Raw genomic sequence first — 18164 nt, forward strand, 5'->3', positions numbered from 1 at the left:
AAATACTGTCTCAGACCATCGTAGTCGCCTTTACGAAAGCAATAACCCTTCCCTTTACCCCTGATGGTAATTACCTCTTTGAGTAAATCACACTTCAGCACACTGTGATCACTGCCATCTAGTGGTTCCTCTATCTGCAAATTCTTAATGCATGAAGAATCACTACGGATAATCAAATCAAGAGTATTACTCGCTCTACTTGCCTTCCGAACATGCTGATGTAGAAAACAATCGTCCAATAAATCCACAAAAGCCTTGCTAGTGTGTGAGTGACCAACCAACAAATTCCAATCAATATCTGGGAAATCAAAATCCCCCTTTATAAGACTCTCTGATTTACTGGCCCACTCTGTTTCCCTGTACAGTTTCTTATTATTATACTCACCAGAGGCATTAGGCCGATAGCACACTCCTACTCTCAATTTTGATCTCCCAATGCTTATGTCACACGAAACTGACTAGAAACTGCACTGTCCAACGATGTCGACTGGCATCACTTCCTTGGATGTACGGTTTTTGGCACCATACCTGTGGTTGACACGATGATCGGGATGGTCGATACTTATTGCCTATGCCACATCTCTTTGATCTCTTGTCTGAGGTTCGTGTACTTCCTGATTTTTCCCCATGGGTTTTCTAAAGGTTGATAGTGTGTACCGCTATATTAATCAGATAGGTAGCCTTTTCCTTCTTGTCCACAAGGTTTATATCCGGTCTGTTGTGCGTGATTGTCCTATCCGTTATTATGGCGCGGTCCTAGTACATCTTATGGGTTGGGATCTCTAGTACTGCCTAGGTTTCGTACTTGTAGTTCGGTACACTTTCTTCGATCAACTGGTATTTCCTTGCTAGCTTCTGATGTGTTATGCCCGCTACTTGGTTGTGGCTATGAGTGTACTCAGTCTGGATGATCACGTTGCAACTCGCGGTGATGTGTTGGATCGTTTCTGAGTCCAGGTGGCATCGTTGACATGTGTAATCGGACATTCAGCCCCCGTTGGCGATGTATTTTCTATACTTTATGATGTTGATTACCTGGTCTTGGATGGCGTGCTCGAATCCTTCAGTCTCGGGGCGGAGCGTACATGCTTCCATAAAATTACTTCCATGCATTGGAAGCAATTTTATCTTTGTTATCTTGATGGACATCATCGTAGTGTCTGCCCTGGAGTGTCTTCTCTGCCCATCTTTCTAGCTTCGTTTGTACCTATTGATTGAGGGTACTCCCCGCTTAGTTTGAACCGTATACCGCTTTTCTATCTTCCTTATGGCCTCGTGGAGTGTTGCTGTGTGTTTCTGGAAGTAATCCTTCAGGTTAACTATCGCTGTCTTCTGTTGCTGAATGTGATCTATCGGGCCCCTTCCTCCTTGTCCCCGAGCAATTGTCAGTCTCTCTTCTGCAGATTTCGGGTGGTTTTGGCCGCTCTTGGTCTTCTCTTGTCCTTGTCTTTCTCATGATATCCTCCAGCTCGGTGTTAGTCCAATCTATGACTCCGAAGCAGTACATTAGAACTGGGACGCATAGGTGTTTATGGATTTAACCGTGTTCCCTCCTTTCAGCTTTGCTTTCGGCAGGCTTCTCAGTCTCTAATGGTGTTTTTCGGTCAGGTAGGCCTTAATTTCTTTATGCTGTAACAGCTCAGCCTGCATCATCCCCAAGTATTTGTAGGCCTCTCCCTCTGCCATGGCTTCGATCTCTTTACTAGTCTGCAGCTGGTAGTTTCGGTTGACTAATTTCCCCCGGTGCCATCCGTAGGTCTTTTATTTGTCTAGACCAAATTCAATCCTAATATCTTTGCTGAACCCTTCGGTGATCTGGAGTAGTTGCTGAAGGTGCTTCTCGGTTCCGTCGTAGGGCTTGATGTCATCCATGTACATCAGGTGTGTGAGTGTTTACGTGTTCTTCCTTCCTTCTTTGAGGTTATATCCGTACTTGCTACTGTTGAGCATCGTGGATAGCGGGTTAAGTGCTAGACAGAACCACAATGGGCTCAGGGCATCTTCCTGAAAGATTCCTCTCCTATGGGGATTGGCCTGGTTGTGATGTTTTTGACCTTAATGGTGGTACTTCATTTCGCTATTGTTTCTCCTAGGAAGTCTGTCACTATCGGATTGACTTTGTAGATGTTCAGAGCCTCTACTAGCCAGGACGGCTCGTAATGGAATAGAAACGATCACAATGTCCCACCCGTTTCTCTTAATCAGTGTCCGGCCCTCTCTGATGTCTACCCGAAGTAACAAGCGCATTTCCATATTTGGCATAACTACTGATACCCATACGTGTGAATATTCACTAAAGGCATGTCACTTATGTCCAAGCTAGGCTTCTCTGTTTATGATATAGGTTATTTTAAGAAGCTGCTTACCATGCTTACATCTCTGCAAAACAGGATACTAATGAGCCTGTATACCCTTCCAACGCCGTATTTATAGAAACTGCTGATGCAATACTTTGCAATTACTGTTATCTGATGCAATTCCTTTGCTTTGTGACAAACAAAGTGACTGTAATCAAACAATACCTTATACGTTTCACTACAAATGTTTCTTTCTTTAAGGTGATGCAGTTTTTTTGTCCACCACTGTAGGTTCCCGTAAACTTCTGTTGTTGTAATACGGTTTTAGGAGCATCAGCGACTACGGCCCTATTGCTCCTTACTGTAAATTGCGTGTGTTCTGTCTCGATTTTCTCCCTGCTGGAAGAAAAAAACCTAGTTTCCCGGAGGAAAACCCATGCTATTCTCGCTTGTGGCTGACTATCAGCCATGTTGTGAAAAGGTACATCAAAATTCCTCACTTCATCGATGGAATTCGAACTCAGGTCTTTTCCGGTGTGGGGAGGACGGCGATTCTAATAACTGTGCTATCCACGAGGGCTGTAAACTTGTGAGTGATAAAAGTGTAACAAGTATTTTTTTTTTTTAGGCCCATCATCATTCACTTAAACCATTGTGTGTGCTTTGGTATTATGTCTCCTGTATAATGTTTGTTTATGAGCCGGTTTGTGTATTGTGCTGGCTGATTCCAATTAACTCACCTGGAAATACTGTTCTCTTTGTGCTGGAGATCAGCTAACTGCATCCCTACATCCTTCCAGGTTTTAGAAATTCCTTCAATCTGCGACGGGACTAGAACTGAGATTTCTCTCATGATTCGAAGCGGAAAAACGCCTATACTGTCACAAACGAGAATAGTATTTGTATAAAAATTACTATAAGAGGTTCGAACTAGGTCGAGTTGTTGTGTTTGTACAGCTGTGGAGTGAAAACCAGAAAAATTCGTAGAACATGTGAACATGTTTTTCCTAAATTATACTGAGGAAAAAACGGACAAATTTTGCATACGAGACATGATAGTCCAACTGTACAGTTATAAAGTACAGTTTTACTATTGATATGGAACTTACATGTTTACGTTTGTATTGTTAATGTAAATAAATATATTTCTTTCGGAAATTTTTCTCCCGTTATTTCTCTTTATGCGGAAAGAAGAATTAAAACTCTAATCAGGAATAATTGTGTTATGGTGTACTATTTTTACCCTCGTTACTGGGCACAGCGAGGCGTTAACTGACATTAGGAAAGCTCACGATGCTGTGTTATGTTGTTACGCTTTGATGCACAGGTGGAAGTGGTCTGTGCGAAGCATTTGTGTACGGAAATCTAAAGAGTCAGGCTTGGACAATAGATGTTAAAGGAGTCATAATGCTAACTTAATTGGCTGGAGATTATAACTGTCACGCAATTTTTTTACTTGAAAAACAAGATTTTTGCAACAGTCCATGTATATTAGACACGGAAAAGATGGAATGTCAAATACAGAGTATGGCTGATGGTAGAATTCCTGAAGAAAACGAAGGGATTCCTGAAGGCAGAGTCGAACAAGGTTGGTAGAGAATTTGGTTATTACTGTAGGGAATAATACTGTTATATGGGTTACATGGCGAATACATTGAGGTAGCATTTTAGATCTGGCTTCAACGATGGAGCCTCGATTTATATATATTTGTGTGTGTGTTTGCGTGTAATACGGGTACACCTCTGGAGGCATATACATAATAATTCAGTAGCCTAAATAATATTCTGTAAATGTAAAGGAAATAATTGATAGGTATTAGTATTGCCAGTGTGGTGCAAAGAAGCAGGCCTCGCATACAGCACCAGAAAAAAAAAAAAAAAAAAAAACGTTTGCCCATTCCTTCCAATAAATTGTCCAAACCTTCCTTAAATTATACAAACTACGAACTTCCACAACATGAGTTGGAATTTTACTCCAACAATTGATTACTCTTTGACTTGATGCAAATTTCCACATATCTATTCTGCAACAACCCTTTTCCAATTTAAATAATTGTCCTCCTTCCTGTGTATATCATCTGAGAAAGACCAAGGATGCCATGAGTATTTAGTTTATTAACCCCTTTAAAGCCTTATATACTTCAATTAGGTTAGCAGCCAAATACCTAATTTCCAGAGAATGTAATTTACAGAAGGGTAGTATTTTTTTGGTATGAATATCCTTTTGAGCTCAAATCATTCTTGTTACTCATCTCTGTGCTCTAACATATTTGTATTTGTTTATATCCAGATTATGGGTACACCTCTGGAGGAATAGGCTTCTTTTACTTGAATCCGCCCCAAATTACTGGTGAAAATAAACATAACATAAATAAACAACAACTAGTAGTTGTTGGTGACTATTGTCAGGGAAATGGGGAACATGCTTTGTAAAAAGGATAGGTGGAACAGGACCAGGGTATGTCTGCCAGGGGCAAAGGTTGATGACGTTGTAGAGCGGATATCATCTTTTAAGGGCACAAAAGGTGATATAGTTGTACACATTGGCACTAATGATATTAAGAGTAGGAGACCAGCCGAATTACTTAACAAGTACAGGTCACTGTTGAAAAAAAAGCCGTGAAGTAGGTTTGAATTTGAAAGTGTCTGCAATTCTGCCCAGACACGATAGGAGGGAGTATAAGATGAGAGCCTTGTCGATCAATTCGGCCCTGGAAAGATTGTGCAAGGCTCAAGGGGTAGAATTTTTTTCAGCCTGGACTGTACTTGTTAACAGGAGAGGTTGCTTCTACAGGGATGGGATACACTTAAATAGAAAGGGTGCAAGAATATTTGCTGATGCTATCGAGGCAGTGTTAGGTGGGTCGGAAAACTGCTAGCTTGGGGGGAGACAAAGACAAATAGATTAACAGTAGCCACTGGCAGAGGTGAAAGAGATTCTTGCACTTCTTCTATTGGAATGAGCAGAAGCCTGAAAAACAATATGCAGGATATTTCAGAGACTGCTGGAAGTCATTGCGGTACAAGTAAACACATGGGTTGTGTTAGGGTAGCTAAGAATAGAAACAGGTACATGTATACTTGCGTGTACACCAATGCTAGGAGTTTAGTAAATAAATTTGATGAATTTGAGGTTTTGCTCAAAACATCAAAGGCAGATATTGTTGGGATATCAGAGACATGGTGTCACACAGATATAAGAAATGCAGAACTGGAATTTGGGGAGTACAACGTCTACAGAAAGGATAGACAGGATAGGAAGGGGGGAGGGGTTATGCTATTAGTTAAAAAACACATAAAATCCAAGGAAGTGAAGCCAGTTGACATCGATGGACAGGGCAGTGTCGAGTCAGTTTGGTGTGATATAAGCATTCGTAAATCAAAATTGAGAGTAGGAGTGTGTTATAGGCCTAATGACTCTGATGAGTATAATAAGATACTGTACAGGGAAATAGAATGGGCCAGTAAATCAGAGAGTCTTATAATGGGGGATTTTAATTTCCCAGATATTGACTGGAATTTGTGTGTTGGTCACTCACACACTAGCAAGGCTTTTGTGGATTTATTGGATGATTGTTTTCTACACCAGCATGTTCGGGAGGCAACTAGAGGGAGTAATACTCTTGATCTGAATATCAGTAGTGATTCTTCATGCATTAAGAATCTGCAGATAAAGGAACCACTAGGTGGCAGTGATCACAGTGTGCTGAAGTGGGATTTACTCAAGGAGGTAACTACCAGCAGAGGTAAAGGGAAGGGTTTTTGCTTTCTTAAAGGCGACTATGATGGGCTGAGACAGTATTTAAATTCTATACAGTGGGACCAACTGATGATGTTACCAACAGCAAATTCAAAATGGGAAGCATTCAAAGAACTAAACTTGGAAGCTACCAGGCTTTACATACCTACCAAGAAATATTGTTCAAGGTTCAGGCCTAAATGGTTGTCAGATGAATTAATGAGACATATGGCAGAGAAGAAAAATGCATGGGATACATACAAATTAATGGGTGACATGGAAGCCTATGATAGATATAAGTTGGTCTGTAACCAAGTCACAAAGGAGATTAGGCAGGCAAAGGCAGATTATGAGAAATCCTTGGCAAAGGATGCAAAGAAAAACAGAAAAGAGTTCTTTACCTATTTAAACTCAAGAAGGAAAGGGATGAATCATATTGGTCCACTGGATGTTGATGGTTCAACAGTTGAGGATCTTGCTTAGGTGGCTAACAATCTAAACGAGTATTTTGCATCTACATTCACACATGAGGAGTTATTCAGGAAGGGGAATGTCGTAGGTGAAGTAAACATTGGCAGTGTGCTAGATGATTTTCTAATAACTGAGAGGAAAGTGGTGGAGAAATTGTTGAGGATAAACATAAAAAAGGCACCCAGGGTGGATGGGATCTATCCAGTTATATTAAAGGAGGCAGCAAAGGAAGTAAGCAAACCCCTGGCCATAATTATGAGAGCTTCTTTGGACTCAGGGGAGGTACCCATAGACTGGAGATGTGCAAATGTAACCCAAATTCACAAAGGAGGATCAAAGGCTGACACAAGTAATTATAGACCTGTTAGTTTAACAGGTCTATAATTACTTGTAGACCTGTTAGTTTAACTTCGGTTCCAGGAAAATTAATGGAGGCACTGGTTAAAGAAGCACTGCAGAATCATCTGGACAAGAATTCAGTTATAGCTCAGACACAGCATGGTTTTGTTAAGGGCAGGTCTTGTCTGACCAATTTGATTGGATACTATGATGTAGTCACAAAAGAACTGGATGCAGGGAATAACTTTGATATTATATATTTGGATCTTAGAAAGGCTTTTGATACTGTTGCGCATGGAAGACTGCTGCACAAATTGGAGCAGTGTGGCATTGGAGGCAAATTGCTGCTATGGATAAAGGGATGGTTGAGTGACAGAAGATAGTGGTAATCAATGGACACTGCTCAACGTGGACTAATGTTATTAGTGGAGTTCCTCAGGGTTCAGTGTTGGGTCCATTGTTGTTTTCTGTATTTATAAATGATATAGATGATGGTATATCAAGCTTAATGTCCAAGTTTGCAAATGATAGAAAGGTTGGCAGGGTTGTTAAGGACACTACTGATCCTATGCTGCTGCAACAGGATCTGGAAAGGTTGAGCAGATGGGCTGAGAGGTGGCAAATGAAGTTTAACATTGACAAATGTAAAGTACTACATATGGGAAACAGTAACCCCAGATCAACGTATCAACTCTGTGGTACTACGCTGACAGTGGTAGAGAATGAAAAGGACCTGGGGGTAATTGTGCAGGCAGATATGAAGTTCTCTGAGCAGTGCAGACGAGCTGCAAGAGTAGCTCATGGTGTCTTGTCAATGATATACAGGAATTTTTCTAGCAGGGATAGGGATGTGATTATTCCCTTCTATAAGGCATTGGTCAGGCTACACCTTGAGTACTGTATACAGGTCTGGAGGCCTCATTTCAAGAAGGATGTAGAGCTGCTGGAACAAGTACAGAGAAGGGCACAAGATTAGTGAATGGAACAAAGGGTTGCTCTTACGAAGAAAGGCTTAAGTTTTGGAAATTACAGAGTCTGGAGACTAGGCATCGGCGAGGTGATCTGATAGAGGTGTATAAGGCTTTGAATGGCTTGAGCATGCCCAATGCTGATCGGATTCTTCCTCTTGCTCAGAATAATCACCTGAGAGGGCATAAATTCAAATTGCGGAAGGACGGATGTCGGATAGATGTGCGGAAATTTGCCTTTAGCCAGCGGGCAGTTGGTTTGTGGAACAGACTTCCATCCCTTGTTGTGGAAGTTGATAGCCTAAACAAATTTAAGGCTCAGCTGAACAGGTATTTCGAACAAACGGAGGGGTGAAATGGGAGTAGTGGTTGTGTTTTTTTTTTTTTTTTTTGGCTGATGCTGAATAAGCTTGCTTTCTTGCATCATATGCCTCTACTAATGGTAATGCTAATAACCTTTTCTCACTAGCCAAAAATGAAACTCTACTAAAAAACCCCACTTCTTTTGCTTGAATCCATCCTGAATTTGGCCATGGCCACAACGTGGTGACAAGGTGTACCTATAATTTGGAGTTCAGACCTGTATTTTTCCTAAAATGAGAGGTCCAAACGTATATGCAGTATTCCACATGTGGCATAATCCTTGCCTTGTACAACAAGATGATCACCGCTTTGTCCCTACTGTCAAAGTTCATGTATTGACCAAACTCCTTGGGCTTTTCTAGCAGCTTGTTTGCACTGCTCCAGGAATTTCATGTCATACTGTACATTTACCTCTAGATCTTTGTTTTTTTTGCACTCCACTATCCTGAAACTTGATATTACGCAAATGGTATATTACTCTGGGATTACTGCTATCCAAATGCAGTACCTTGCATTCATCACTGTTAACCCTCAATGCCATTTTACAATGAATTAAATGTTCATGATATTCCAACATTACTAAAATTAAGAGAAAAATTAGTATTGAGGCAGTTAGGGAGGATAAAAGGTGACAACCAATCGATGGCGCACACACACACACACACACACACACACACACACACACACACACACACACACACACACACACACACACACACACACAGAGACACACATATTCTGATTACTATCAACCATTGTGTTCATCTTCATATCATCAGCAAACTTAGACATCAAATTAAAAATATGTATATATCAATGCCTGTAATAAATATTAAAAACAGCAGCAGGAGGCCTAAAAATCGGTAGAACTCTGCTCATCACATTAGTCCATGGTGTGATCAAGGAGGGGAAAAAAAGGTAGCAACCAGTGGAACATAAAAAAAAAAAAAAAAAAAGGCGAAGAACAAAGTTGGGACAAAATATTGCAAAATAATTTAGACAAAGAGCAGTACACTGCCAGATAGAGCCAATACTCAGGTACACTGTGAGCATAAAGCCCATCCCTAATAAGAGAGCTGTGGTATAGGTGACTATTAACAGAAAAGATAGTTAAGCAGTTACTATGTGTAAACTAGTATTTGATAGGGAAATGATTCTGGCAGTTTGGAAGGTGAAAAAATAAATACAGTATAGGAAAAAGGAAAATAAGCAAGGATAGAAATAGGGTTAAGATATCCCAACTGGTTTTACTGTTGCTCGAGGAACTCTCTGACTATCCAACAGCTGCTCAGGATTGCAACTTTCTGGAGTTCCTAGTATGTGTTCTCTGGGAGGCCTATTGCAGCTAGGCTGTTTTATAGGGTCTTTGGCACCATGCTAGTGGTTGACACGATAATCGGATAGTCATTACTTATTGAATTTACTACATCTCTTTGATTTCTTGCCTTAGGTCTGTGTACTTCCTGATCTTTTCTTCATGGGTTTTCTGGAGGTTGCCAGTGTTGATCAATGCTATATCAATCAGATAGGTAGCTTTTTCGTTTTGTCGACAAGGGTTATGCCCCGTCTGTTGTGTGTGATTGTCTCTTGCCCATTATTATGCCACGGTCCCAGTATGGCTTGTGGGTTGGGATCTCTAGTACCCACAAGCCATACTGGGATTTATACTTCTAATATAGTACACATTCTTTGATCAACTGATATTTCCTTTCTAGCTTCTGATTTATTATCCTGGATATTAAGAGTAGGAGACTGGCAGAATTACTTAACAAGTACAGGTCAATTACTTAACAAGTACAGGTCACTGTTGAAAAAAAGCCATGAATTAGGGTTGAATTTTAAAGTGTCTGCAATTCTGCCCAGACACGATAAGAGGGAGTATATGATGAGAGCCTTGAGCCTTGTCGATCAATTTGACTCTGGAAGGATTGTGCAAGGCTCAAGGGGTAGAATTTTTTTTCAGCCTGGTCTGTACTTGTTAACAGGAGAGGCTGCTTCTCAGGGATGGGTTACACTTATATAGAAAGGGTGCAAGAATATTTGCTGATGCTATCAAGGCAGTGTTAGGTGGGTCGGAAAACTGCTAGCTTGGGGGGATACAAGGACTAATAGATTAACAGTAGCCACTGGCAGAGGTGAAAGTGATTCTTGCACTGCTTCTATTGGAATGAGCAGCAGCCTGGAAAACAAGATGCAGGGTATTTCCGAGACTGCTGGTAGTCATTGCGGTACAAGTAAACACATTGGTTGTGTTAGAGTAGCTAAGAATAGGAACTGATGCATGTACACCAATGCTAGGAGTTTGGTAAATAAATTTGATGAATTTCAGGTATTGCTCAAAACATCAAAGGCAGATATTGTTGGGATATCAGAGACGTGGTGTCACACAGATATAAGGAATGCAGAACTGGAATTTTGGGAGTACAATTCTACAGAAAGGATAGTCAGGAAAGGAAGGGAGGAGGGGTTATGCTATTAGTTAAGAAACACATAAAATCCAAGGAAGTGAAGCCAGTCGACATCGCTGGACAGTGCAGTGTTTAGTCAGTTTGGTGTGACGTAAGCATTGGGAGAACAAAATTGAGAGGAGGAGTATGTTATAGGCCTAATGACTCTGATGAGTATAATAAAAAAAAATGTACAGGGAAATAGTGGGCCAGTAAATCAGAGTGTCTTATAATGGGGGATTTTAATTTCCCAGATATTAGCATTAGCAGAGGCATATGATGCAAGAAAGCAAGCTCATGCAGCATCAGCCAAAAAAAAAACCCCTCCCATTTCATCCCTCCATTCTCAGCCTTAAATTTAAGGCTAAGCTGGACAGGCATCCAGCTCAGCCTTAAATTTATTTAGGCTATTAGCTTCCACAACAAAAGATGGAAGCCTGTTCCACCAATCAATTACCCACTGGCTAAAGGCAAATTTCCGCACATCTGTTCTACAACTATCTTTCCTCAATTTGAAACTGTGCCCCCCTCAGGTTCTTAGTCTGAGCAAGATGAAGAATCCCATCAGCATTCAGCTTGCTCAACCCATTCAAGGCCATATACACCTCAATCAGATCACCTCGCAGGTACCTACTCTCCAAGTGCTGCAATTTGCAGAACTTAAGCCTTTCTTGGCAAGAGCACCCCTTTGTTCCCCTCACAAATCTTGTTGCCCTTCTTTGTACTCGTTCTAACAACTCTACATCCTTCCTAAAATGAGGCCTCCAGACCTGTACACAGTACTCTAGGTGTGGCCTGACCATTGCCTTGTATAACGAGATTATCACCTCCATGTCCCTGCTAGCAAAATTTCTATATATCATTGACCTGCCCTGGCAGCCTGTCTGAACTGCTCAGTGAACTGCATATTTGGCTGCACGATTACCCCAGGTCTTTTTTCACTTTCCACTTCCCCGAGTGTAGTACCACCCAGTTGGTATGTTTCTCTTTGGGTATTGCTACCCATATGCAGTACTTTGCATTTTTCAATGTTAAACTCCAGTTGCCACTTCTGAGCCCATTTTCCCAACTTTTCTAGATCCAGTTGGAGTATCATACTGTCGTTATCAACCCTGTCATCCTTTGTATCATCTGCAAACTTGGACATTAAAACTTGATATACCTTCATCAATATCATTGATAAATATGCAAAACAACAATGGGCCCAACACCAAACCGTGGGGAACTCCACTGATAACATTTGTCCACAAAGAGCAGTGTCCATTGATTACCACTCTCTGTTGTCTCCCACTCAACCATCCCTTTATCCATTGTAGCAGCTTACCCTTGATGCCATACCTCTCCAATTTGTACAGCAGTCTTCCATGTGCAACAGGATCAAAAGCTTTCCTGAAATCCAAGTATATGATATCAAAATTATTTTTGGCATTCAGTTCCTGTGACCACATCATAGTAAGCAATAAAATTGGTCACACAAGACCTCCCTTTTACAAACCCATGCTGTGTCTTAATTGTTACTGCAGTCTTGTCTAGATGATCCTGCAATGCTTCTTTAACCAGTGATTCCATTATTTTTCCCAGAAGAAAAGTTAAACTAACAGGTCTGTAGTTATTTGTGTCACCTTTTGAACCTCCTTTGTGAATTGGTGATACATTTGCACACCTCCAGTCCATGGGGACCTCCCCTGAGTCCAAGGAAGCTGTCATTATTATGGCTAAAGATTTGCTTACTTCCTTTGCTGCCTCCTTTAATATAACTGGATAGATCCTGTCCACCCCATGTGTTTTCCTTATGTTTATCTTCCATTTCTCCTCCACTTTGCTCTCAATTATTACAAAATCACTTTGCTCACTGTTAGCGTTTGATAAACTTCTGGCACTCCCCTCATTGAATAACTTGTATGAATGTAGATGCAAAATACTTATTCAGTTTATCAGCTACCTGAGCATGATCATCAATAGTCAACTCATCTATGTTAAGGGGTCCAATCTGATTTATCGATTTCCTTCTAGATTTTACATAAGTAAAGAACTCCTTGTAGTTTTTCTTTGCATCCTTTGCCAAAGATTTCTCATAATCTGCCTTTGCCTGCCTAACCTCCTTTGTGACTTAATTACAGAATAGTTTATACCTGCCATAGGCTTCTGTATCGCCTGATAATTTATATGCATCCCATACATTCTTCTTCTCTGCCACTAGCCTCATTAATTCATCTGTCATCCATTTAGGCCTAAACCTTGTACAGTATTTCTTAGTTGGAATGAAAAGCCTCCAAAATTAAGTCCCTGAAGGCTTCCTATTTAGAATTCACTGTTGGTAACATCATCAGTTTATCCCACTGTACAGAATTTAAGAACTGTCTGAGATCTCTGTAGTCACCTTTATGAAAGCAAAAGCCCTTCCCTTTAGCCTTGATGGTAGTTACATCTTTAACTAATTCTCACATCAATACATTGTGATCACTGTTGCCCAGTGTTTCTTTTATCTGCAGATTCTTAATGCATGAAGAATCACTACTGATAATGAGATCAAGAATATTACTCCCTCTGGTTGCCTCTCGAACATGTCGCTGTAGAAAACAGTCATCCAGTAAATCCACAAAATCTTGCTAGTGTGCGAGTGATCAACTCACAAGTTCCACTCAATATCTGGAAAATTAAAATCCCCCATTATAAGACACTCTAATTTACTGGCCAACTCTATTTCTCTATTTCACACACCTTCTCTCATTTTTCCTTTCCCAGTGCTTATTTCACACCAAACAGACTCAACACTGCAAAATCTAAGGAAGTGCATCAATTGGATGCACTTCCTTGGATTTTGTGTGTTTCTTAACTAACAGCATAACCCCTTCTCCCTTCTTATCCTGTCTGTCCTTCCTATACATATTGTACCCCTCCCAAATTCCAACTCTGCACTGCCTAGTGACATAACGTCACTGATATCCCAACAATATCTGTCTTTTATGTCTTCACTAGCACTTCAAGCTTATCAAATTTATTAACTATACTCCTAACATTAGTGTACATGCAAGTATGCATGCACCTGTTCTTATTCTTAGCCACCCTAATACAGCCCATGTATCCACTGTGACTCCCAGCAACGGGCGCCTCCGTAGCCAGGTGGGAAGGAGCAGCGGTGCGTAGCATACGCTTCTTGATTAGGCCGGGGCTCGAGCCAGTCACCACCAAACACGGAGGATGCGGAAAAGTCAGGGAATGACCACCGCATATCCCGGAGCAATATGGCCTTAGTTGCTAATGCTCCTAAAAACCAAATAACAAACAAACAAACAGACTCCCAGCAGTCCTGGAAATCTCTATTACGTTGCTTTCCAAAAGCAGTGCAAGAATCACTTTTGCCTCTGCTTGCGGCCACTGTAAAACTTTTAGAGTGTGTATCCCCCGCCCTAGCAGTTTTCCAACCCAACACTGCTTAACACTACCTCAATAGCATCAGCAAATATTTTTGCACCCTTTCTATTCAAGTGTATCCCATCCCTGTAGAAGCACAGACTAGGGTGAAAAAAATTGTACCCCTCGAGCCTTGCACAATCTCTTCAGGGCCGAATTGATTGACAAGGCTCTCATCATATACTCCCTCCTATCGTGTCTGGGCAGAATTACAGACACTTTCACATTCAACCCTAACTCGCACCTTTTTTCAACATTGACCTGTACTTGTTGAGTAAATCTTACTCTTAATGTTATTAGTTCCAACGTGTACAGCGCCTCTGTAGCCAGGTAGTCAGGAGCAGCAGTGCGTAGCATACGCTTCTTGATTCGATTGAGGTTCGAGCCTGTGATCCACCAAATATAGTGGATGTGGAAAGGTCAAGGAATGACCACCACATATCCCTGAAGCAATATGGCCTTAGTTGCTAATGCTCCTAAAATCCAATATAACAACAATCAACGTGTACAACAATATCACCTTTTGTGTCCTGAAAAGATGATATCTGCTCTACAACGTCATCAACTTTTGCCCCTTGCAGACATACTCCCCCAAGCCACACCATACCCTGGTCCTGTTCCACCTATCCTTCCTACAAAGTATATTTTCCTGCTCCCTGACAATAGTCACCAACAATAACTAGTTCCTTTTCGACCAGCACATTTTGCCTTGTGGAGATTGCCTCTGTGTTGCCTGATGCACAGGTGTGAGCTCTGTTGTTGAGATGTGCAGCTGAGAGCCTGATGGGCCCCTCATTAATTTATTCGAGGGCATTTACCCTACACCTTAAGCTCTCATAGTCACCCATCGGAACGCTGAGTTAGCGCCCAATTTCTTGACACTCCAGATACCTAACACACACACACACACACACACACACACACACACACACACACACACACACACACACACACACACACAAAGGCATCCTTCTTAGCTAGATCATGTCCTGTTTTAGAAAGGTCGGCAAACATTTCACATTTCGCACATTTTTGAGACTGTGATGCGTTGGAGAATCGCCCACTTTGTTTCTCCCCCGAGTCACCACTGTAGCTAGTCTGTGATCTTTGCTTCGCGGCTCTAGTCTAGGTAATGATTTCTGTTTAAATACAATTTAATTAACAATGAAATTTAATAAGATTAATAATATTTTTTTAAATTGATAATAGTATAATAAGCTAACAGATTCCTAATACAGTGCTTCGTATTACGCTATCTAGTTTAACTTTATACCTTATGCTATCAGTTTGAGATATATATATGTTAAGTTATTTCCCATCAACTACAATATCAACAATATTGACTGGAATCTGTGGGTTGGTCATTCACACACTAGCAAGGCTTTTGTGGATTAATTGGATGATTGTTTTCTACATCAGCATGTTCGAGAGGCAACTAGAGGGAGTAATACTCTTGATCTGATTATCAGTAGTGATTCTTCGTGCATTAAGAATCTGAAGATAAAGGAACCACTAGGTGGCAGTGATCACAGTGTGCTGAAGTGGGATTTACTCAAAGAGGGAACTACCATCAGGGGTAAAGGGAAGGGTTTTGTTTTCGTAAAGGTGACTAATGTGGTCTGAGACAATATTTAAATTCTATACGGTGGGACCAATTAATGATGTTACCAACAGCAAATTCAAAACGAGAAGCATTCAAAGAATTTATCTTGGAAGCTACTAGGCTTTACATACCAACTAAGAACTTTACATACCAACAACGTGAAATATCACCATTTTTTGGTGATATTTCACGTCTTTTGGAACTGGTACCTCTCGGTGGGGGGGGGGGGTACCATTAAATTAATATGTAATTGGCATTATTCTAAATTTTATATACGTCATGTTAATTGGATTTAAAGTTCGAAATTATATAGGGGTTTCTGGGCTATTATTTATGTCTAACCTTTATTCTTCTTTTCCGTTCGTTCGTTCGTTTATTTGGTTATTTTTATGTTAATTTTCGCTCTACAGTTTTTGCCATACTACTGGCTTATGTTTTATTTTATTTAATTTAAAATATATTTCGGCTTCATATGGAGGAATTGCGAGTCGCTGCTTCTAATGAATGCTTAATTATTTATTTATTTATTTTATTATAATTTAACTTTTGTCAATATTTAATGGTAGTGTGTATATATATATATATATATATATATTTTTTTTTTTTTTTTTTTTTTGAGTTATAATGTATAACATGAAATGAAAGCTAGTAAGATTGCTACTCAAGAAAAACCAAAAACCTATACGGGTGCTAAACATGGCCTGGAAAAAATATATATATGCCAAAAATAACATAAAATAAGCAATACAAATGTACAATTAAAATGTTAATTATAGGCGATCAGATACATTGAAAAGGACTTTTTCAAGGGCTAACCCTTTCAGTGTATCAACCATAATTAACGAGCTATCCGTTTCTGTAGTCATCGTCCAGCATAACTTGTCCAAATGATAGTTAAAATTAATGAGATAGAGAACCATAAATATAAAGAGGTCGTTTTTTCTTGAGTAGCAATGTTACTAGCTTTCATTTCATGTTATACATTATAACTTAACTCAAATAATATACAGCCGGATATAATGTTTAATCGTTTTTGATGGCATTAATCAGATCTGTGACGAATTAATATTACAGATTATTAATAAAATAGATATAAATTAACTATCCTATTTTCTTTTTACATACTTGGATATATATATATATATATATATAACCAATAATTCATATAAAAATAAAACATAAGCCAGTAGTAAGGCAAAACTGTAGATCGAAAGTTAACATAAAATATAAATCAACAGGGAGGGAGAAGTAAAGGTAACAAGACAGAAACCGTAGCCGAAAGTCCCCAAATAATTTAGAGCTTTAAATCCAATTAATCATAATAAATCCAATTTAAATTTAAAATAATGCCAATTATATAATAATTTAGCAGTGGTACCAGTTCCGAAAGATGTGAAAAATCACCAAAAAGGGGCTAAAAGGAATTACTAAAAGAAAAGAAAATAACAAAATAATAGAAAATAACAAAATGCCATACTATTGCCTTATGTTTTATTTTTATATGAATTATTGGTTATATCTGGGCATCATGTGGAGGATGTGCATTTTGCTGCCTTTAATGATAGCTTAATATTTATTTATTTTCTTATTTTATGTTATTACATTCTAACTTTTAAGCCATTATTTAAATATCTAAATTTATATATTTATTTATATATATATATATCCAATATTTTAAATTAAATAAAATAAAACATAAGCCAGTAGTATGGCAAAACTTGTAGAGCTAAAATTAACATAAAAATAACCCAAATAAACAAACGAATGAAAAGAAAGAATAGACATATTACAGATTAGAAATAATTAATTAATTAATTAAATTAATTATTAATTTATTTATTCACTTTATTATAATTTAACTTATGTTAATATTTAATATAATTCAATGATAGTGTATATATATATTTATTTGGTCCTTGAGGTTGTCACAGACATTCTCTCAGATATGCCAGACAAGCTGTACTTGCTACCTGGGAGTCTAAAATGCTGATGGAACTGATATTCGGGTGACACTCAAGTCAAGTGGACCCAATTTTGGTGAAGTCCGGATGGTCTGTGACAGCCAAATCCTCTGCTTCTACCTTCACGATAGTGGGACTGTTAGTAATCCTGGTTATAACCTCCATGCACAAGTACATGATGGGTGACCACCCAGGTGCGAACCAGCGTAAGCATGGGTCAAGGTGTGGCGCCCACACCACATGGAGGAACGTGCCCCTCTATGTTACCAGGCAGTACTAGGTGGTAGATGACTCTCATCAACCTGTGAAATACCACCACTTTGCTTATTGGAGGCTTGAAGTGATGGAACCCATGTTTAGTCTCTAGAGCTAAATTCCGGTCAACCCTTCCCTATCTCTTCCATCATGCAGTATGATTGATGACTTTTGAGGTTATGATGAACATCGTAGCGAGATCCAATATTCCTTACATTTCGAGGGTACAGCTCTAAAACGGTGTTCGCAGGCCGGCCGCTAGTTAGTACACTAGACTGAACCTATTGGTAACTCTCTAGGAGGCTTC

At 39.6% G+C, this 18164-nt stretch overlaps 1 protein-coding gene across 1 annotated transcript in view; it reads left to right on the top strand.

Moving 5' to 3' along the window:
* Positions 1-3738: 3738 nt before the first annotated feature.
* LOC150085301 (uncharacterized) overlaps positions 3739-18164 on the top strand; it is a 200458-nt gene continuing 186032 nt past the window's right edge. Inside the window, exon 1 of the mRNA XM_090373138.1 lies at positions 3739-3885. Coding sequence (XP_090229264.1) covers positions 3804-3885 — 82 coding nt within the window. The 5' untranslated portion in view covers positions 3739-3803. The remainder of the gene's footprint in view (positions 3886-18164) is intronic.

Source organism: Mastigoproctus giganteus, chromosome 5, assembly GCF_048544385.1.
Source record: "Mastigoproctus giganteus isolate SK-2022 chromosome 5, ASM4854438v1, whole genome shotgun sequence".
NCBI classification, from domain to species: Eukaryota; Metazoa; Arthropoda; class Arachnida; order Uropygi; family Thelyphonidae; genus Mastigoproctus; species Mastigoproctus giganteus.